Consider the following 23,151-nt stretch of genomic DNA (forward strand, 5'->3'; position numbering starts at 1 on the left):
TAATATGAAAAGTGTACTCTTTCTCTTATTTGAAGGAAGATATTTGATGCTCCATTCTATGAAATCTGATTTGAAACAGAGAAACTCTCAGATGTATGCAGCTTTTAAAAATATGCGAAACCCTTAAGAGGTTCATAGCTGGGATCATATGGGAAGACTGGAATGAGGTCTGAGTGAAGAGAATTAGAATCAGCCCTATGTGAATACGTATGATGTGTATATGCAGATATTGGATGTGTGTGTTTTGTATACGTATGCGTGTGTGCGTGCTAAAGAAAAAGATCCAAGACTGACACAGAGAAGTGCTGTTGGAAAATCCAATCCAAAAAGATATCATTTAGTGAGCGCTTATTCTGGACCAGACAAGGCAAAGTACTTTATATACACGATCTCATTCAAGGCTCACACTATATCTTTGAGTGGGTTGATACTATCCATTTTACAAATGAGATTTGTGTTCAGTTCCTAGGGCTGCTGTAACAAAGTATCACAAACTTGGCAGCTTAAAATAACAGTAATTTCCTCTTTCACAGTTCTGGAGGCTACAAGTCTGAATCATGGAGTCTGTAGGGTCATGTCTCTCTGCAGGCTCTTGGGGAGGTTCTGTTCCATGACTCTCTTCTGGCTTCTGGTGGTTGCTAGAAATCCTTAGCTTTCCTTGGCTTGTAGATGCATCATGTGTGTCTGTCTTCACATATTCTTCTCTCTTTGCATGTGTCTCTTTGTCTCTTCTCTTCTAATAAGGACACCAGTCACATTGTATTTAGAGTCCGCCCTACTCCAGGATGACTTCATCTCAAGTAATTACATCTTCAAAGACCTTATTTCCAAATAAGATCACATTCTGAGTTTCCAGGAAGCACATGAATTTTGTGGGGAGGGGACACAATTCAGCCCAATACAAGATTACTGAGACCCATAAAGACCTCAGGTACTAGAACCATCTATTTTAAAATATAACATAAATATGTTTAATATTTAAAGCATTAAAATGTGGGGTTTATTTATGACTTGAACAAAAGAGATTATTAAAAGTGGAAGGGCTTATCTTGAAAAATAAAAACAAAACTTCTTTAGAAATAGAAACTATAACAGCTTATATAAAATACTCAATGTATAACACAGACATAGACAAAAATGAAGTTAATTTACTAGAATGTTTATCTGAAACTTTCTAGAACGTAGCATATATAAACAGACAAATATAAAATATGATAATGTGGCTAAGAGACATGGGGCACAAAGTAAGAAGATCCAACATCTATTTACGTATAAACAGAAAAAGAGAAAGAAAATTAAATGCAAGAAACATTTGAAAGGATAACAGGTAAGAAATTCACACAACTAATAATTAGTTAATAGCTATAGGAAAGTTAATGAATCTCAAGTAAGATAAATAGAGAGAGGGTCTAAATCAATAAAATCAGAAATGAAAAAAGAGAAGTTACAACTGACACCACAGAAATATACAGGATCTTAAGAGGTTACTATGGACAAGTATATGTCAACAAATTAGACAAACTAGAAGAAATGGATAAATTCTTAGAAACATACAATCTTCCAAGATTGAATCAAGAAATCTGAACAGACAAATTACTAGTAGTGAAATTAAATCAGTAATCAAAAAACTACCAATAATCAAGTGAATTTTACCAAACATTTAAAGAAGAATTAATACTTATCCTCCCGAAACTATTTTGAAAATTTGAAGAAGGAACACTCCCAAGTTTGTTCTGTAAGGCCAGCATTACCCTAATACCAAAACCAGACAAAGACACTAAGAAGAAAGATAATTACAGGCCAATAACCATGATGAATACAGATGAAAAACTGTCAACAAAATACTAGCAAACCAAATAAAACAAAACATTAAAAGGGTCATACACCATGATCAAGTGAGATTTATTCCAGAGATGCAAGGATGGTTCAATATCCACAAATCAATCAGTGTGATATACCATATTAACAAGATGAAAGATAAAGATGGTATGAACACCACAATAGATACAGAAAAAAACATTAGACAAAATCCAACATCCATTTATAATAAAAATTCTCAACAAAGTGCGTATACAGGGAACATGCCTTAACATAATAAAGGTCATATATGACAAACCCACAGGTAACACCATACTCAATGGAGAAAAGCTGAAAGCTTTTTCTCTAAGATAAGAACAAGACATGGATGCCCACTCTCACCACTTTTATTCAACACAGTATTGGAAGTCCTAGCCATAGCAATTAGAGAAGAAAAAGAGATAAAAGTCATCCAAATTGGAAGGGAAGAAGTAAAACTGTCATATTTGCAGATGACATGGTACTATATATAGAAAACCCTAAAGATTCCACAAGAAAAAAATTATTAGAAATAATTCAGTAAAGTTGCAGTATACAAAATTAATGTACAGAAATCTGTTGTATTTCTATACATTAATAACAAACTCGAAGAAAGTGAAATTAAGAAAACAATCCCATTTTCAATTATATCAAAAAGAATTAAATGTCTAGGAATAAATTTAACCAAAGAGGTGAAAGACCTGTACTTTGAGAACTATGACATTGATGAAAGAAACTGAGGACAATACAAACAAATGGAAAGATATACTGTGCTCATGGATTGGAATAATTAATATTGTTAAAATGTCCATACTATCCAAAGCAATCTACAAATTCAATGTAATCCTTGTCAAAATACCAATGGCATTTTTCATATAGCTAGAACAAAGACTTCTAAAATTTCTGTGGAAACACAAAAGACTCCAAATAGCTAAGCAAACTTGAGAAAGAAGAACAAAGCTGGAGGTATCACACTTCCTGACTTCAAACTATACTACAAATTTACAGTGATCAAAACAGTATGGTACTGGCACAAAAATAGACCCATTGATTAATGGAAGAGAATGGAGAGCTTAGAAATAAGCTCTCTGCTTGAAAACCATTTTCATTTTAACTTTTATACTGAGAAAACTTTAAAATGTACTAGCAATTTTTATCTGCCTCTGCGTAAGTCATGTAATCTTTGATGGGAACCTTCAGTACTGGGGCATGGGCATCCAGTCAGTCAGAATTTGAGCTAAGTCTATATGTCATAGTTTACATCCTTTACCAAAAAAAATTAATTCACGACAAATACTGAAAAAAAAAAAAGAAAAAGAAATAAGCTCTCCATGCTTATACTGTCAATTAGTCTATGACAAAGGAGGCAAGAATATAAAATGGGGAAAAGAGAGCCTCTTCAATAAATGGTGTTAGGGAAACCTGGACAGATACAGGCAAAAGAAACTAGACTACTTTCTCACACCATATACAAAGATAAATTCAAAATGTATTAAAGACTTAAATGTGCGACCTGAAACCATATAACCCCTAGAAGAAAACATAGGCAGTAAAGTCTTTGTCATTAATCTTAGCAATATCTTTTTGGATCTGTCTCCTCAGGCAAGGGAAACAGAGCAAAAATAAACAAATGTGACTACATCAAACTAAAAAGCCTTTGCACAGTGAGGGAAACTATCAATAAAAAGAAAAGACAGCCTACTGAATGGGAGAAGATATTTCCAAATGATATATCCAATAAGGGGTTAATATCCAAAATATACAAGAACTGATACAATTTAATATGAGGAAAACAAACAATCCAATTAAAAAATGGGCAGAAGACCTGAATAAACATTTTTCCAAAGACACATGAAAAGATAACACAAACACATGAAAAGATGTTCAATATCACTAGTTATCAGCAAAATGCAAATTAAAACCATAAGGAGTTATCACCTCACACGTGTCAGAATGGTTGTTATCAAAAAGACAACAAATAACAAGTGTGGTGAGGATGTGGAGAAAAAGGAATCCTCATACACTGTTGGTGGGAATGTAAATTGGTACAGCCACTACGGAAAATGGTATGGAAGTTCCTCAAAAAATTAAAAATAAAACTATCATATGATCCAACAATTCCACTTCTGAGTATTTTCCCAGAGGAAACAAAAGCACTAATTCAAAAAGATATGTACCCCTATGTTCATCACAACATTATTTACAATAGCCAAGATATGGAAGCAGCCTAAGTTCCCATCAATAGATGAATGGAAAAAGAAGTTGTGAGATACATACATACACACACACACACGTGCGCACACACACACACACACACACACAATGGAATATTACTCAGCTACAAAAAAAGAGTAAAATCTTGCCATTCGCAACAACATGGATGGATCTAGAGGGAATTATGCTACGTTAAATAAGTCAGACAGAGAAAGACAAACACGGTATGATCTCACTTATGTGTGGAATCTAAAAAACAAAACAAATGAATAAACGTAACAAAACGGAACTGATTCACAGATACAGAGAACAAACTGGTGTTTGCCAGAGGGGAAAGGGGTAAGGGTTGGACTAAATACATGAAGGTGATTAAGGGGTGCAAACTCCTGTCATATAATAAATAAGGCATGGAAGTAATGTACAGCATAGGAAATACAGTCAACAATATTAAAGTAACTTTGTGTGGTGACCAATGTTTACTAGACTTATCCTGGAAATCATTTCCTAATGTAAATAACTGTCAAACCACTATGTGGTATGCCTGAAATGAGTATTGTATGTCAATTACACTTGAATTAAAAAAAGAAAAAGAAAAATGATCAAGATACATTTTAAAGCATATAAAGATTTCAATTGTATTACGTTATGCCATTTAGATTCTTTATAATATGAAACAATAAAGCAATAAACTTCCAAATTCAACAAGGTGGTGGTAATTTTGTATGGAGGGCCAAGGATAAGAAGAAAGGTATCCCTTCATTGCAGGATTAGTGTATCCTTGATTTCTATACTGTCTCAAGTACACAAATTAATAATGATCCTCAAGAGACACTGCGCAAGACTAAGCAGGATGTGTCAGTTCCTCCTGGCAGATTCCTATTGGCCTAACTGAAAATAAGAGGAAAAAAAAATGCATAAACCACCTCTTTTGTCTGAGCCCTGGGGGAGCATTTATTCTCTGAACCTATTCTCTGAAATTTGAGCCTTTAGAGAAAAATCTTCAGATCTATGCTACCTCTGCTCAATGTCAGCCAACATTTGCGCTCTCCCTACCTACATAGAACTGTATGGTTCTATTAAAAAAAATTAGGGGGCTTCCCTGGTGGTGCAGTGGTTGAGAGTCTGCCTGCCAATGCAGGGGACACGGGTTCGAGCCCTGGTCTGGGAAGATCCCACGTGCCGCGGAGCAACTAGGCCCGTGAGCCACAACTACTGAGCCTGCGCGTCTGGAGCCTGTGCTCCGCAACAAGAGAGGCCGCGATAGTGAGAGGCCCGCGCACCGTGATGAAGAGTAGCCCCCACTCGCCGCAACTAGAGAAAGCCCTCGCACAGAAACGAAGACCCAACACAGCCAAAAATAAATATAAAAAAGTAATTAATTAATTTTAAAAAAATGTTAAAAAAAAAATTAGGTAACATGTATTGGCCTCAAAGAAGGGACAGTCTAGCTGGGGAGGCAATGTTGATTCAAATTTAACTCTGCACAAAGTGATGCATTTGAATTAGGGAACTGCAGGTCACTTTGTACCCTAGTTGATTAAAGTACCTAGATAGTAAATTAGGACAGCTGAAAACAGAATTGAAGGCAAATGGAAAACATCAACAAAAAATATCATTGTCAGCTGCTGAGTTAGGTGTCCCATTTCAGATTCTCTCTCAGAACTTTCAAATAATGGAGATTAACCTGCTTCCTATACAATGTGTGCAGTAAAAAGTAGCTTTCATTTTATCCAGTTCTCTGTAAAAGGCTTCCAGAGTTTTTCTCAAGCCTCTGAACACAGAATATAAGCCCATGAGTATTTAGCTGGTGAGTGGGTAGAAATTTTGTTGAGAAAACTTTGCCAAACATGACATGGTACCTTATGACTTAGACCCTCGTGGGGGCTGATCTTCTCTGAGGTTCTTCTGAGGGCAGAACCTACACCACTGATCTCAGTTCTCGGCAATTCTCAGGAGCCATATTGGATCACTTGCACTTGGAATCATACAAATAGACAACATTAGAGTTCGAGGGGTCCTCAGATAGGATGATTCATGTTTCCTCCATTGGGGACAATCTTTCCTAGCATCCTTATATTTCCTGCCCATCATTCAAGGCCCATAGCAAATGCTGCCTTCTTCACGAAGGCTAATCCCCACGCACATGCACGAAGCTACCGTATCTTGCGAATACCCACTACTCATTACCTGCTCCTCATTCACAGCCTATTACTTTATACCAGGGCTTATACTCAGCATTTGCAGGGATACGTGCCATGTACCATTGCATCTCCAGAGACTACCTCAGGAGACAAAACATGCTTAGGAAGTGTTTGTTGAACGGATAGATAAACCATGGGCATGTCTTAGCATCCCTGAGAGCAAAATCCATGGCACAGTTATCTTTGGAACTGTAGAGTTCATGAACTTGACTCAAGTGTTGAATAAATGGAATCCAACTGCTTTCATTTTGATTCTGAAGAAACTACTTGGCTTACCCTAAAATCTCAGCTTCAGATGTTGCTGGAATGGTTGTACTCAGGTCTAAGGTCTATAACTGCCATACGATTTTTTATTCCCTTTATTCCCCCCTAATTTTACTAACAAGCCCTGCATAAGTAACCAGTTAAGCATCTTGCTACAAAAGGAAACAATGAAGGCCTCAAGTCCACTTGATGACAGGTTCACTGGGAACATACATTTGGATGAGGTAATGCTCATGCAAAGTACAATTTCCATGAGAAATCAGAAGCCTAACGCCTTCTAGACAGAAAATAATTAGATGTTAACGGGAAGTGAATATGTTGCATAGAAAAATTAGAGAGCAAATCTGACCCTAAAATGCCCTGATCTTTAAAGTTTGAGCAAGAAATATTTAAACACGGCCAAAAAAAAAAAAAAAATCATTTCTTGGTTCATTCGTTGATAAGTCCATTTGAAGCACATAAGTAAGCACATTTCTGAAGCTGACCCAAGATAGGAAATTAGAATTTCCATAGCTACAATGAGTCCATCAGGGAGATGAAAAGGCCGTTAGAGATGTTGCTGGCAAAATATCACTTCTGGATTCTAATTTTCTTTTTTACTAAAGGGAGTTTTCTATAGCGAGGAAATTGAGCAACAATATGAAGGAATGGTGACTCCCTCAGACTGGGTCCCTGATAAGTAGGTTTTGACAGTAGGAATGGAGAGCCCTTTCTACTATTTTCAAGAAGACAGCTTTCACTCACCATTTTTGTCTACATGTCCAAAACTGCCAAACTCCCAAATCTGACAAGCTCTTTCTCATAAAATTCCAGATGCCTATACATCTTATTCCTCCAATCTTCCAAAATTTCTTCATTAATAATATATGTAAAGAGGAGAACAAGATAAGCCTTGTTAGAAACATACTTGACTTCCTCCTAGAACTTGTCTCCTGCTTTATTGGAGAAAGCAGAAATTACCCAGCAAGAACTTAAGAAATTTTGCAAGACCTCAGCACTGGACAGAAGGTCCAAGGTCATCAAGTCAAGTACCTTTGAGATTCATCCATCAAAAGCAGCTAATTATGAAAGTAATATATCTAGTAACCTTTTTTTTTAAAAAAAAAAAAACAAACCCTTTTTATGTCCTCCTGGTTCATTTCCAAATATGCCTATAATTCCAATCACAGTGACTGGTGATGGCATGATGATATCAGGAAACAATGGAGACCCGAAGTACCTAGCCTCCCAACCTCCCAGCAAAAGCTTCTAACTGTGTTGGATGTGCTGGTTTGTTGCAAAACCATACCTGGTTTACTGATTTCTCTATTATCTCTCCTCTTTCCCCATCAGTAAACAGCATTTCCTGCACAAATACCGCAGCAAACTGAAAAACAAAGACCTCCATTTATTTTATTCAAACAATTGCTGAATGTGTAATTTGTGCCTTAAAGTGTCCTTGTCACACTGCTGGGGAATTGCTGATATGTTTACTGGACCTTGCCTAGACAAGGAAGGTGGAATGGAATCAGAGATAACTGAAGTTTCAACCTGAATGACTCTAAGTGTTAGTGTTTCCATGAAGAGAAATAGAGAAAATCAGGAAAGGGAAATGTCTTGATAGAAAAGTATTACATGAATTTGATTTTAGACATGTTGTGCTGTGCTTGACTTGCCAGCATATCGTCCAGGTAGAAGACATTTGGACCAGCTAAACCATAGTTTGGGGAGGTGGTAGTATTCATGACAGAAAACAGTGAATTGGATGCACAAGGTGGAAATGCACTGTATACATGCCTCTTCTGAGTCTCTCATCCTTACGGCTTCTGAGACCTCCAGCTGTTTACCCAACTTACACCACTAATGCAGCATATGTATCCATGCATCCCATGAAGTCAGTCTTTCCAAAGCTACCACTCCATGCCTGCTCCTTCCATCTCTTCTACATTTGGGGAAAAGCCACCACATGGATTCCCAAGAATCTGCCAAAGGAACTCAATGACCCAACTTGGCATGCAAGGGATTTAACTCCTCATGGTGCCATCTTGGCTAAAAAGTGGCAGGAGCAAACTGGACAGATCAATATCGTCTCCCTTTCTCCCCCCCCCCCCCCATCAGCCTGCCTGAAGATGTCCTCTGTGACCAAGTGTAGGCACCAGCCAAACAGGAAGGGTCTCTCGCCAGCTCCCTGTGAAGAGGTAACTGGAGCGGTGATGCTTCACCTTTCCTGCCTGCCAGGTCTTCCCAGCATTGCTTCCCTTTCCTCTAACTCTCACTGTCCTACTAAACCCTTCTCTGAGGCTCTATTTTCTCTGTCCTAGAATATGGAACCCGGACATAATGCAAATGTGGAGGAACAGCATGATAAATATCATCGCCTTTCTTCTGAAGCGAAATTTCGTGATTATTTTGGAAGAACAGTATGAAAGCATTGTGGGGGGCAAAGAACAAGTGGTCTCCTTTTACTCTTTTTTTTTTAAAGATTTTTTTTTTTTTTTGATGTGGACCATTTTTAAAGTCTTTATTGAATTTGTTACAATATTGTTTGTGTTTTATGTTTTTGTTTTTTTTGTTTTTTTTTTAGCCGAGAGGCATATGGGATCTTAGCTCCCCAATCGGGGATCAAACCCGCACCCCCTGCATTGGAAGGTGAAGTCTTAACCACTGGACTGCCAGGGAAGTCCTTCCTTTTACTCTTTCAATGAATGGCCTTCATTGGGCAGGGCTGGGAGAGAAATTTTTATTACATATTGAGATTTTTTTAAAGGTAAGGCAATGGAGTGATTATTTTTAGAAATCATAAGAGAGTTCCTAACTTATTTATTTTTAGATTCCACAAATGCAAATTTTTTTATTAGGGGCTAAGTGAATCACTGAAGATCTGCAGACGACATAGTTCCACTTGTGAACTGGAGTTGACATCCCAGATGATGAGACTGGCCATAGAGAGACTCGATATACTTGTCATAAATGCTTGACAGAGGCAGGTTCACAGACCAGTAGAACCCAGGAGGGCAGCAATCTAAGGCTGAGGTGCTGGGTAGCAAACCAGAGAAAGTTCCTGAAAGAGCTGAGCTTTGAAAGACATAGGAGTTGTCCAGATAAAATAGGGAAGGTAGGACATATCTAGGAGAGAGTGAACATGAGGAAGTACTGAGCAGAGCCTTCCAGGTATAGGCAATAACAGCCAGAAAGGACCTGAGACTTACTGGGGAGCAGGGGCACATCACTTTACCTATCTAGCCTCATTGTTCTCATCTGTAAAGTGGGGGAAATGGTACTGTTTTGCAGGGAAGATGTGAACTTTAAATAAAACACTATTTGTTTAAAGTCATGGCATATAATAGGTGCTTATAGGTAGTAGATGTTTTTCTTTTAAGCCTTGAAAATAGCCAAGTCACTTTCTTTCTATTATTTACGGAGAAGAACCTGACAACAAAGAGCAAGGGCCAAGAAAATCCAGTAAATTTCAGAATTTAAAAAAAATTCAAAAATCAAACTATAAGAAGCTCCAAATCCCAAAGCTTTTGATTGAAACAATTTCTCTCCTTGAAACTCTTCATTTGTTTGCTTCATTTTGAGGCAAATTTTGTCCTCATCTATCAGTTCCCTCCACTTCTATCTACATCATAAGGGCTACAGCTTGCGTGGGAGCCTGTTTGAGGTCTACCAAGTCGTAAGAATCAAACAGCCTTTTCCTTGCCAAAGAAAAAAACATGCTGCCAAACCCAAACACAGCTTGAATTCAGATGGAGTATTCTTTAAATTCTGAGCAATTTTTCAATTTGGCTAAAAAAGACTCGTATCCCCTCAAAATTTGATACTTACCAAAGACAAATATCCAGAAAAGTCAGTCTCTTTTTACCTCACACATAAGGACAAAGCAAAATGGGCTAAACTATAATTCATACCAGATCATTCAAAGTATGTTTGCACATATTTAAGTCTTACAGATAAATCTAATTTAGAAAAGTATGTGATTCTCAGTTCCTCACTTACTCATGCTTCTTTTCTGTTTTAATTGTGGGTGTGTGTCATTCCAAACTGTCTGAACAGTCATGTAGAATTCAGAGAGTTCAGCTCTGCTACTTGTTTGATAAGTTCCATTTCTCATGAAATGGCAGGATCATGGAGACCTGAGAATATGTTCGTGGTGGCTTGTCCCCAACGAATCACAGTCTGGAGAGGCCCCTGGCAGAACTATAGACAAATAACCCCAAGGTTCATTTGGAAGAAGAAAAGTTGATGGAAATATCAAGCCCTCTTGGCAGTCTGTAGCCACTGACAACCTTTATTTGATTGCATCAGATCCAACATTCTGGATTCCACATGAGTTCCCAAAAGCCATGAATGTGGAGTTCAATATTTCCCTGGTTTCATAAACCATGGGGCAGATAATGCCTTTAAGAACAGTGAAATATCTCTCTTTTGTTTCCTTAGAAGGGCATAGAGAAGACTCCTGGAATTCTGGTTGTGGACCCTTACTACCCAGTTTGGAGCTACTATAGCCTCAGTTCAGTTGCCAATTATCTCTTTATTGCTCTCATGCCTAGAATGTGAGTGGAGGGTACACCAGTTATGGAAAGCTGCCCAGAGAGTCTTATCTCATGCTTGGTGATTCCAAAATAAGGCAAGATCTTTAAATCACATTCTTCTCCTTGAGTTGTAACTTGACAATTAAGTAGTTAATTCTAAAACATATGTAGTGAGTGCCTACTATGTACCAAGTACTGAGGAGAGCATTAGGGATACAATGTAGAAAAGATGTATCTCCTGACCTCAGATAGTTCTTGGAGGAGACATATAAGTAAATAGGCATTGACAATATTTTTTGGTAAGTACCATGAAATATGAATGCATCAGTTATTATAAGAGGTAACACGGAGAAACATGTAACTCAGATCTGGAATTGGAAAGAGGATCAGAGAAGGTTTCCCAGATGAAATGCCCTCTCAGCTGAAAGGATGGTGTGTGTAAGCCAGACAAACAAGGAGAGATTGTTCCAGGCAGAGAGGAAAACATCATAAAGGCCCAGAGGAAAGGCAGAAAATGGCCCATTCAGTAACTTCAAGTACTTCAGTATGGCTGGAGTGCAGAGTTCAAGAAGAGAAATGTCAAAAGCTGAAGGTAAAGAAGTTTAAAAAAAAGGGAGTCAGAGCATACGTGATATTTTACGCTCATGCTTACAAGTTTGAACTTTATCATAAGGATGATGGTAAGGTTTAGAAAGGTTTTAATCAGGCAAGAGAAATGATCAAATGTCTACTTTGTAATGCTTTATAGAACTCTGGAGCATGGAGGAAGGAGTCAGGGAAAACCAGGTAGGCCTCCGAGGCAGTGATCAAAGAGCCAATGATGGGAACCTGGAATGAGACACTGGCAATGAATATGGACAGAAATGGACAAACATGAGAGAGGAGGAGAAGTGGATACAGCAGGTTTTGGAGATCAATTATTTGTGGGAAACAATGGAGGCAGAGAAGTCAAAGATGACACCTAGGTTTTTGAATTAGGCAGCTAGGTGATAGTGTTCATTGAGAAAGGAAGAATAGGAGAAGCAGGGCAGAAAATAATGAATTCTGTTGGGACATATTAAGTTTGGGGTCCCAGAAGAACAGTCAAGGAAATAAGTTCTAATAAGAAGGTGGAAATATAGATTTTTGATCCTTCACCGCCATGTGTAGTAGGTGATGCCATAAATGAATGACGTCACCAGGGACTGTGTGTTGGGGGTGAGATGTAACAAGATCATTAAAAAAATATCGCAGGAAGACTAACGATTTAGGGACCAGCCGAGAAAGAAGAGCCATTGCCAGGCAGAGTGGAGAATCTCCCTGAGAGTGGAGAATCACAGAAGCCAAGGAAGTGTGTTTCACAGAGGAGAGTCTGAATCAACGATGTCAAATGTTATAGAGCGGTCAAGTGAGATAAAGCCGAAAATTGTCCGTTTGACTCAGTGTAATTTTAAGACTAGAAGATAAGTCTTGGTCAAAAGTAGTATCTCAGCAGAGTTTTGATTCGCTCTGGACTAGAGTTCGCCAGCTTTTTACAACTGCAACCAATTTTTCATATTTCTTATTATTCACAGCTGAAATATACCACCACCAAGCCACAGAGCTCCAAGTCCCTTCTGCTTCAATGTATTGAGGATAGACCTGAAAACTGAACTTTTCCTAAACAAAAGGGGCTTGGAGTATTTTTATCTTTCTTCCTCTATCAAGTAGTGAGCCAATACTTGGGTAGTCTTTACTCGGGATGTAATACATTCATCATCTGTTTAGGGTGGGGTATTCCAGACTGCTTTCCTGCTGTGTATTCTTGAAGTGAAGTTCAAATAGAGTTCATGGGAAATATAAATTAAGCAAGTGCTTCTATATTAGCATTTGTTTTGTTCCAGAAATATCCATTTCTAATGAAGAAACTTCTCTCCAAGAGGGCTTTTAAAGGATATTGTGAGCAATTTTATTATTCATTAAAGTATGTGATCTTTGATTTAGAGTTGTATAAGACATATTCAGTATTATTTCTAATAGCTCAGTTGGGAAAATAAACTGTGATTTTCCCAGAAAGTTCAAAGCTTCTTGCTATAAATATCTCCCCATCACTTAGCTAATTTTGAAGACTTAAAATGTATAAGCAGTGAGTGTTATTTCTTGCATCTATTTTCATTCGGAAGCCATTGGGGTAAAATCAATACTCGGATAACTCAGTATGGACAGCCCTCAAAAACTGAGGGACCACATGAAAAATATATCTTCTGCCAATTTTTTAAAACCTAAATTCTAGTTGTATTGACAGTAGATGATCTTTATCTATTTGGGATGGCGAGGGAAATGGCTTATGTATCCAAGCTGTCACAATGAATTGGAATCTCTCAAATCACCGAATAATTCCGTGCAGTTATATAAGCTTGAAATTCAATCTTTGAAAGAGTCCATAAGAACACTAGTTACATATTTGGGAATAAAAGTGGTGGAACAATTCTGTCTCCCACCAAGTCTTCATGTAGCCAGCTTTCTAAAAGGTAAAGCATTAACAATAGGCCAAGGAAGAGTGCGGTAGACACTTCTGTTTAATTTAGTGCAGTTTTGCTTTTCATGAGGGTTTGGTCATTTTTCCCTTTTCTCTCAGAGTGAACTGCTCAGAAATTCAGGTTAACATTAGGAACAAACCAAAACCTGGATATCAGCCTTACTGTCCCATCCTTCAAATCTTGCATTTAGTCAAACACCATGAACAATAACAGCTATTATTGATTGGATGTTTATTGATTATATCAGCTACCTGGCTAGGCACTTGGTGTTAATAATCTCACTGAATTCTAATCACAACTCTATGAGGGGATTTCTATTACACACATCTGATAAACGAAGCACCCAACATCTAAAGAATACAAGTGATGTCACACATATTCACTCAGCTAGTACGTGGCCTAGCCAAGATTCGATCTCCGACTCACTCTCAACCACTGTGCACACTGCCTGTATTCACAGAGGCCCTGCCGCCTCTCCCATCTACTGAACAATAAGTGGAAAGTTCAGGCATTCACACCCGTGTGCAAATGCACAAAAAATACCCAGCTTCTGCCGTGTGCCCAGATGCCTACAAACACTTTTTCTTCAAAACTTCATTCTGGCTGTTGGCTTGACCCATGAGGTGAAATTAGGTTACTGCAGACTGATTTATTATGCATTTTGTGCTATCCACAAATAAGAAATGTTTTCCTTTGATGGTGTAAAAAGTGTGTGGAAAAAATTAATATGACTGGCAAGCCAGCCCTTCCTTCAACACGCTTGGCTTTTCCATGGGAGTTTGCCCCATTCATTCCTTCAGCAAGCCTTGTTTCTAAGGCTGCATTGAACTCAACTCTAAACTAGGCTCTGGGGCAGTCACAAAAGACACTGGAGACTGGATCCCTGCTCTTGATGAAGACAGGAGCTTAGCTGGGAAGATCAGTAATTTACAAGAGATCTAGGTCCACATACAAGTTTCGGTTAATGCACTCCGAACTACACATAAGTGCCGAGGACGGCAGAGGAGGGAGGAAACTTGCCCATATTTCCAGACACACAAGGCCTTCATTTCTCATTTTCAGACACAGATGAAAGGGGACACATTTGCCTTTGATTTCCTCACCACTGGCACTCTCGTGTCTTTGCCGTTGGTGAAGTTTCTGCGTGCTGGGAAACCATGAGGGCCACATAGAGGCTTAGTAAGTAGCAACAGGTAGAAAGAAGGAAGGATCCGTGTCTGATGTTCCCATAGATGTGACAGCTCCCAGCCTTCGTCCTTGTGGGAAAGAGAGTCTTATGCTTTTCTGCAGGACTCTGTACAATTGCACATCAGTTCAAGCCGCTGCATTAACACAGGAGTGCTGAGTCGTTCCAGAGAGTGAGCGAGCCAATAGCTACAGCTGGCAGCCAGAGAAGGGAAAATGTGCTCTGAACCCTCAGTGAGTCACCCGAACAGACAGGAGGAAGTGTGTGCCAACTTAGCCCGGGTGCCAAGCCAGAGCTCACACACTCAGCTGGGTCAGGATTTGCCTCGGAGGTGAGTTCTCAAGAGTCAGGCAGTAGCTGTAGGTGACTGGGTGGGTGGGATGATTAGAGCTGGTGGTACCAGCACTAAATTCCCGTGATTCTGAAGGTCCACAGACTTGCTTCCAAAAAAGGCATAAAGCTGAAGTCCAGCAGAGGTTGCTGGCCATTGGAGGCACCCCCCCCCCCCCCCCGCCCCACATGTCCCACGCTCACATCAGGTGGACCATAGTCTGTACTTCTGGTAGCAAGACACATTCCAGCTGAGGTTCCTTCCCTGGGCTCATTTCCTCCTGTGGTTTCAAATACCACCAAATGTATCCATACGCTTCATGTTTGCTCTCAAGCTACGTATTTGAAAGAAGAGTATGCTGGATAAGTTTGTCATACAAGAGGTTGTGTCCCGTAATCTGTTTATTATGAATAAGTCTAATTGGATTATTCTCAAGGAAAAATAAAGCAGTTGATGGTGGCCAACTCGGGAACAACATAGGAAAGGGTATGGCTGTCAGCACAGCATAATGAACTTATCCTTTCCCCCATGAGAAGGCAGGTAGTACAGGATAGAAAATGCGCTTGTCCTAAGAAGGGAAGAATTCGTTTCTCTCCAACACAGAGCTGATCAAAGAATGCATTTACACAATGCACACTTTTCAGCATAAGAATCCCCCCAGGGAATTTATTGAGAAAGCAATAAGAACCTTCAAAGATTCTGATTCCATAAGAGTCTGTATTTTTAACAAGCACCTAAAGTGCTTTTGATACAGGTCTAAGAACCCACTTGGAAAAACGTGGTCTTACAGGATATGGGGTCACTAAGGAAGTGGCATTTAAGGGACCTTTGGCAGGACCTTCTGCCTAACTATTATCTTCAGAGTTAAGCGCTTAGCTGCTTTGCTTTGGATCTTGAAGACTCTTCTCTTTTCTGGTGGGTGACAGAGAAGTGGAAGGGAGTGGTGGACATGCCTTCAGCCCTTATAAGAAGGACTTTTATATCTTAAATATAAAAGATTATATTTCATAAATTCTTTTAAATTAAAAGATTAAAATGACAACCAGTGAACAGGCTGCAGACAGGAATCTGGAGGCTGGGAAAGGAAGTGGGGATGAGGAGGCACGTGACAGAAACCAGAACCTGTCAAAGCCACAGCCTTTACCTGAGCAGGGAAGTACCATAGTTTTATTGTGGTTTCAGTCTTTTTTAAAAAAAAAATTAGAGTCAGTTTATGATGTTGTGTTAGTTTCTGGTGTTTAGCAAAGTGATTTAATTTATATATATATATATATATATATATATATATATATATGTACATATATATGCACACACATATACATGTCTGTATATATATATTCTTTCTCAGATTCTTTTTCATCATAGGTTATTACAAGATATTGAATATAGTTCCCCATGCTCTACAGTAAAACCTTATTGTTTATTAGTCCTTCTTTCATTCAATATATAGATGTTGATTATTTGCTTTGTGAAAAGCACTATGCTTAGTGCTCTGAAAAGATACCAAAACCAAAACCAAAAAAAAAAAAAAAAATGGACACCAACATATCAGAATGAACAGAAAACTTGCTATTTAAAGTACCAACTTGACAATCCCATACTCCCAATATATCCCATGGGATTGACATGTACATACTGCTATATTTAAAATAGATAACCAACAAGGACCTACTGTAAAAATAAATAAATAAATCTTTAAAAATATAAATAATATTTTCCAGTACTGAGATATATTATTTGGAGCCAACATTGAATTAGAATTAATAACAGTTAACCATTGTGCAGTTTGCAAATAAAAGAAATATTTTAAAACAACAAGAAAATATAAAGTACCAACTTGAGCTGTGTGAGGAGCAGACGGTCTTCTCTTTAACGTGACACCTTGACCCCCTACTTTGCTTTGGGTGTGACAGGTGAGGTAGCCAGTCTGTGGCTGGAGGTGTGTTGGTAAAAAAAGAAACAGCTAGATTAGTTTGAAAAGAAATTAAGGAGCATGTGGGGAATGGGGATTTATGTGCCATTGGAGATGTGGACGGGAAACGGGTGTAGGTGTGTAGGGTCCATCCCATGGCGCAGGGCAGATCTTATGGAGAAAGTTTAGCTCGTGAGAAATTCCTCGGTTGAAGGTGCTGAAATGACCCTGAAGAAAAGCTGTAACATATATCCTATTTTTACTTTGTGCTAACAAAAGGAGTCTAAGTGCTACTTCAATATAGTCTATTACTGCAAATGCTCTCTGTGAACAATATTATGAGGGAAATCCAAGAAAAGCAGCAGTTTCTATGTTTAGTTGGTACACAACTGAGATAAGGTAAACTCTCTAGGAGATGTGTGAGATTCTGACAAATAGGAAAAGGAAATGAGGGTAACTAATTATGGAAATGAGGCCACAAACCTCTCAGAATTTGTAGAAATCTTAGGGGAGACCCTGAACTTCCCAGAGGATGTAAGACAATTTCACTTACGTTCAGTATGCAGAGTAACCTCAGCTGACAGCCAAGGTACATTAGGTACACAAAAGAATGTGTCTTTGCATCTCTACATTTTCCCCTCACTTCCCACACATATAACCTTGGTCTTTAAGGATGTTACTCTTGAGAGTATGAGACACATATGTAATGTTAAGTGTAAGACGGTTCCATGTGCAAGAGATCAATGGGGTGTGAGGGGATGAGACTTCTAGTCTACATGTAAAATAGGAAGTAAGTGGCAAGATGCCTTCTAGCAGGAGTGATTAAAGAGGATTCATGGGGGAAGTGAGGTCTGAGCTCAATCCTAAAGAACAGTTAGAATCAGGATGAAATTGAAATTGAAATTAAAGGGATAATGTATGAGCAAAGCAGGAAAGCTCAAACCACAATGGAAGGTCATTAGGAAGGACAAACTGGGCACAAATGAGGAAGGACAAGCCAGGGCCAGACTACAGAATAGACTGCAAATGCCTCTGAAAAGCATAGAAGGGTCTGTGTCAACCTTGGAGGAAGTGGCTGGGCAGGGCTGGAGACGTGCAGATGGGGACCGCTGACGCTGTGTGTGGTCTTGCAGACAGGTCCATGCACACACTCCAAGGGTCTTCTGGGCCTTCATCTCCTGAGGACACATCTGGAAAGAGAGTTATGCATCCAGTGCCTTGCAAACAATACTCATCCCCATCCAAGTCTCTATGGGAGAGCAGAGGCCGTGAGGTCAGCAGTCCTGACTTCTATCATTTAAGAGACTTACCAACACATAGCCCATTCTCCCACAAGCGTTTCATGCTGGAGATTCCCACAGCCTTGTTGCCTCTTTAAACAGATAGTGTACATCCTCAGGAGTGGAGAGAGCTGTGCGTGTGAGCAGCGGTGTCTCTCAGCTCTGCAAGTTCACATACCGCAGTTGCGTGCAGCCAGCACTTCTGTCAGGCCACCAAGGAAAAAAGTGTGACTAATTGCAGTTGGAAAGAAGGATCATCCAGAAACACCCTTTGCGGGAGGACCAGAGCTGATGGTGAGGTTCTTTTCTCGAGAGACGGAGCACATTTTCAGTCTCCTCACTGTGTGATGTTCCCGGAGAGCCACGGACTTCTTACCACGGGCTCTGCTTCTTGAATTCTCATCTGCACTTGCAGAACTGTTCCTTCCCTTTCTGTGTTCACAGTCTTGGCCTCTTGGACCCCCCCCGAACCCAATTCTGATTTCAAAGCCACTCTTGCCAAAGTTAAAAGAGAGATTGTTCAGGTGGAGTGTAGGAAGAAGATTCTTTACGGAGTCTAGGCCACGTAAATTCACGCTCATCTAACAGGAGCCCAAATCCTCACGTCACCCAGCTCAACAGAAAGGAAAGATGCAAGGCTAAGCAGAGCATCACTCAGACTCGTGCTCACGGGAAAACAAGGCAGTGGCCTGAAGCAGAGGATAAGGAGCCAGCTGACCCAGAGGGTATTGAAGGAGGAGAATGGAAATGGGGGGGAGGGGACTGGGGGGGGGCTCACTGAGTACCTAGCTTGCTAGGTAGAGCAGGAAGAACAGGAAGAGATTTAGAAAAGGTTGTAATACACTAAAATCTTTGAAGCTTTGGGGACCTGCTCCCTCCCTGAGGCTGAGGATGTCTTTGTGTCACAGAGAAGAACAAATCTGACTCCATATTGGATCTGTTTCTTTTCCTTTAACCTTTGTATTCTACTGCTTTTACTACAAGTTAAGAATGTTGCCCATAGCCTGAAATATACAGGAGAGCCCATTCTCCAGGCTCTGACCTTTAAAGGTATAACACTTTTCCATTCATGTAGAGAAAAGAAGTTGCAGAACAGAGAATAACATTTGTCTTGTTGGAGGTTTACAGGAACATTGTGACCTGACCTTTGTCCTGCAAGAACAAAGGATTCTGACATCAGAAGTTTGCAACAACCAAACACACCCCCTCCCCTTTTAGTGTAAGAGAAGCCCGAATTATAACTTGGTAAGATGGTTCTTTGGAACAGTAGTCCACCATCTTCTCGGTCTGATGGCTTTCCCAATAAAGTTGCTATTCCTTGCCCTTCTTCTTTCGATTTATTGGCCTGTCGTGCAGCGAGAAGAATGAGCTTGGACTCAGTAACATTTGGGCTTCCTCTTTGCACCACTTCATGCCACTCCTTTTTTCCTGCCATGTCCCATCAAACCTCACCAACCCAGTGTCCCAGGTCCTCGGGGCCTTGCATCTTTCTGGCTGGCTGTTCCGTTAAGTTGTTCTGTGTTTCCAGGAGGCCCAGACACATAGGATCTCATTGTGTTGGTCATTAACACCATTCGCTACATATTTCTAATTCTCCCCCCTTGGGTGTATGGTGGAATCATAGCTCCCTGCCCTCTAAGAGTTCTGTGGGGTTTTTTTGTTTTTTTTTTAAATTTATTTATTTATTTTTGCTGTGTTGGGTCTTCATTTCTGTGCGAGGGCTTCTCTAGTTGCGGCGAGCGGGGGCCACTCTTCATTGCGGTGCGCGGGCCTCTCACTATCGCGACCTCTGTCATTGTGGAGAAGAGGCTCCAGACGCGCAGGCTCAGCAGTTGTGGCTCACGGGCCTAGTTGCTCCGCGGCACGTGGGATCTTCCCAGACCAGGGCTCGAACCCGTGTCCCCTGCATTGGCAGGCAGACTCTCAACGACTGCGCCAACAGGGAAGCCCGAGTTCTGTGTTTTCACCTTGTTTTTTCCTCTGTCCCTTGAAGAGGCCCTGTGATTTACTTTCACCACAAAATGTGAAGTGACATGTGGCACTTCCAGACAGAAGCTTTCACGCCTGTACATGACTCACCATCTGCTACTTTGCTTCTTCAGTCACGGTAAAGCCTGTGTTCAGATGCAGCCTTCACCAGCCAGAGGCCCTGGGTAACTGTGATGAGCAGAGTCTCCCCTCCTACCCTCACCGACCCCCCCCCCCCCCACACACATTTAACCATGTTGGAGATGAAGCAGGAAAAAGAAATAAACCTCTGTTATTTTTATCCACCAACATTCTGGGAGTTGTTTGTTACTGCAGCACAACTTGGTCTCTCCAAACTGATGTACACATGTACTCTAACAATGATTTTTCTGAAAATAGGAGTTAAATGCATGTGATTTTCGTGTATCGGGTTCTATGGGTGCATGTTTGTGTGTATGTGTGTGTATCTGTCTTGTGGAGAAGGGAAGGTACTTTGAGCCAAAATAAGAAGACAGAACATTGACAGTAAAAGAGAGAGTTTCTTGTATGCTAAGGGGTATTAAGTTGTACAAAACTGTTTGTCCCCAAGTCATCCCAAATAGCTCTGGTTCCTGACATTTCATTTGTACTTGATTTAGTTATTCTTATGACATCCTTTGCTGTCAACTGTCCCTCCTTCCTTTTGTCACTGTTTGCCTTCTCAGTGCTCCCTGCCCACACAATCTACAACTTTCTACTTCTAATGTGCTTCTTAGAATTGTGGGTAAATTAAGAGCAATTAGATTTTGAATTAGGGACTAAAGGACACCTCTGTGAGTAAAGAAGTTAAGGTGTCACACGTAGACATTCCGAAATAATAAAATTAACTTTTCATAATCCTTTATGGTATATAAAGGATTGCATTTATTTTACATTTGTGACCACTTTTAATTCTTATATCCCTGCATCTATTTTGACCATTTAGAAAATATGTTTTTATAACGCCATACTATGTCTCTATTCCTATTTTGAATGATACCAGATAATGATGGTCTATGATAGATTGCAATCTTTTTCTCAAGTATTTTCACCAAGCCCTTTCCCTGTAATAAAATTTTAATTCCCTGCCTTTACCATGTGATTTGCAGTGTCTCCTGTCAGAGGAATAAACATCCCTACCCCGTGAAATGGCGCTTGGACATGTGACATGGTTTCACCAAGAGAATGTGAGCAAATGTGGTATAAACACCCCCGAAAGATTTAAGAGACTTTCTCCAGCTCTCTCGAGTTTTCAGCTCCACCACCAGACTGTACCAAATAGTGACCACTCCTGCAGCCTGAATCCCAGAAGCGGAAGACCCTTGGAGTGGAGCTGAGCGGGTGTCCAGCAGCCAAAGCCAACTCACAGCCAAAGACCATATTATGAGAGGGAATAAATTGTTGTTTTGATCCACTGAGATTTGGGGATTGTTTGTTGTCAAAGCACAAGCTGATTAATATCCATGCTAAGCAGGATATTACTAAAGAGTAATGCGTTAACCTTTAAAGTACTTTTACATTTCACTTTAGAAAGAGCTGGGCTGTAACCAAAGGAGCATGAGCTTTGGTATCAAGTTGACCCACCACTTTATCAACTGCTTCATCTTGGCAAATATGAAACATTTTATTTTTCTGCAACTCTTTTTATCAGAGGCAATTTTCCACTTCCACTCCACTCAATCAACCAATTCGAACTCAGAAAGACTACTTGACCGCAATAGTTTGAAATACATTATTATATTAAAATCCATGAGTTCACTGTAATACTCAAAACAAGGAAAAGCCAAAAATAAACTTATTAGTCACCACTGAGATAGCCTGGGAACCAACTCTTTATTGGAAACTAATGGGAAAAATTACACACTTAAGTATTTCAATATGGACTGTATGAAATGTTCACCAGTAAAACAAATAGTAGTGGTTGATGAGGGAAAGTTGTTCTTGACAGAAAAATTCCAGGTAATGCATATGCAATAGATGATTATTTATGAATATTATACAATCATAATTTTACAACCCCTAATAAAATGTTTTCAGGAAATGATTATCAACAAATTCTAAAGCCATTTGGTAAAAGATTGATGGGGAGCTGCGTATTTGCAGCGTGACAAATTATTACCTTATGGGTTGATGCCTGGTTATAAAGGGGAAATAGAACTTTACACTTGAAGGGATCAGGCTGTCCATATCATCATCTCTAAAAGTGGGACACCCGGATATGGTGTGCCCCCTGATGTGATGTAATACAAAGTTCACAGAACATCTATGAAAGATTTTTGTCAGAAAAGATAAACCTGAGTCTAATCAACCCCTTAGCTCTAACTTTAAGCTTATAGATAATATAAGGAGTAGAGAACAAATAGAATCCATTTGATATAGCCTTGTCTTATTTTTCTGTATTAATAATATTAAGTTTGACTTATTTGTTTATTTTTACTATCCATCGGCCCTCGTGGAATATAAACTCCATTGGCACAGGGACCTTGTATAGCTGATCCACCACTCTATTCCCAGGGTCTGTTACTATGTTTGGCACATCTTATGTGTTCAATACAAAGTGTTAAACTCACAAATGAATGAACAAGTAATTTTAACCTTGTCAAACTTGTTTCCACATCTGTAAAATAGAGATGACAATACTTGCCTTAGAGGGTTCACGCAAGGGTTAAATGAAGTAATAAACAGTGTCTGGCCCAGTTAGTAGTGCATTATAGGTGTTCGATAAATGGCATCTATTTCCTTCCCATATACTATACATCCGAGCCTCGCAGTAACAGTACATTATCGGGCAGGAGTTTTCGTCCGCATTTGGCAGATGAGAAAACTGAGGCACAGAAAGACAGGTCGGAAAGATGACTCTTACCTGGACTTGAATCTGGACCACACAGCCAACCATGCCGAGAAAAACCTGACTTTTATTCTCCGACAC

General features: G+C 39.7%; 1 protein-coding gene and 1 pseudogene across 2 annotated transcripts in view; both read right to left on the reverse strand.

Annotated features, from left to right (window-relative positions):
• The window catches only part of LOC309666602 (mitochondrial ribonuclease P catalytic subunit pseudogene), a 177,415-nt pseudogene that overhangs the window by 109,073 nt on the left and 45,191 nt on the right, over positions 1-23,151 (reverse strand). The window lies entirely within an intron of this gene.
• Positions 5,456-19,896, reverse strand: LOC309666646 (uncharacterized protein). Its single transcript, XM_082474303.1, has 5 exons — positions 18,267-19,896; positions 18,018-18,146; positions 7,804-7,881; positions 7,260-7,366; positions 5,456-6,025 (listed from the first exon to the last, which is right to left on the reverse strand). Exons 1-5 carry the CDS (start codon positions 18,279-18,281, stop codon positions 5,983-5,985), a joined length of 372 nt encoding a protein of 123 aa, XP_082330429.1. The 5' UTR covers positions 18,282-19,896; the 3' UTR covers positions 5,456-5,982.

This window comes from Balaenoptera physalus, assembly GCF_965194825.1.
Source record: "Balaenoptera physalus genome assembly, chromosome: 9".
Lineage (NCBI taxonomy): Eukaryota > Metazoa > Chordata > Mammalia > Artiodactyla > Balaenopteridae > Balaenoptera > Balaenoptera physalus.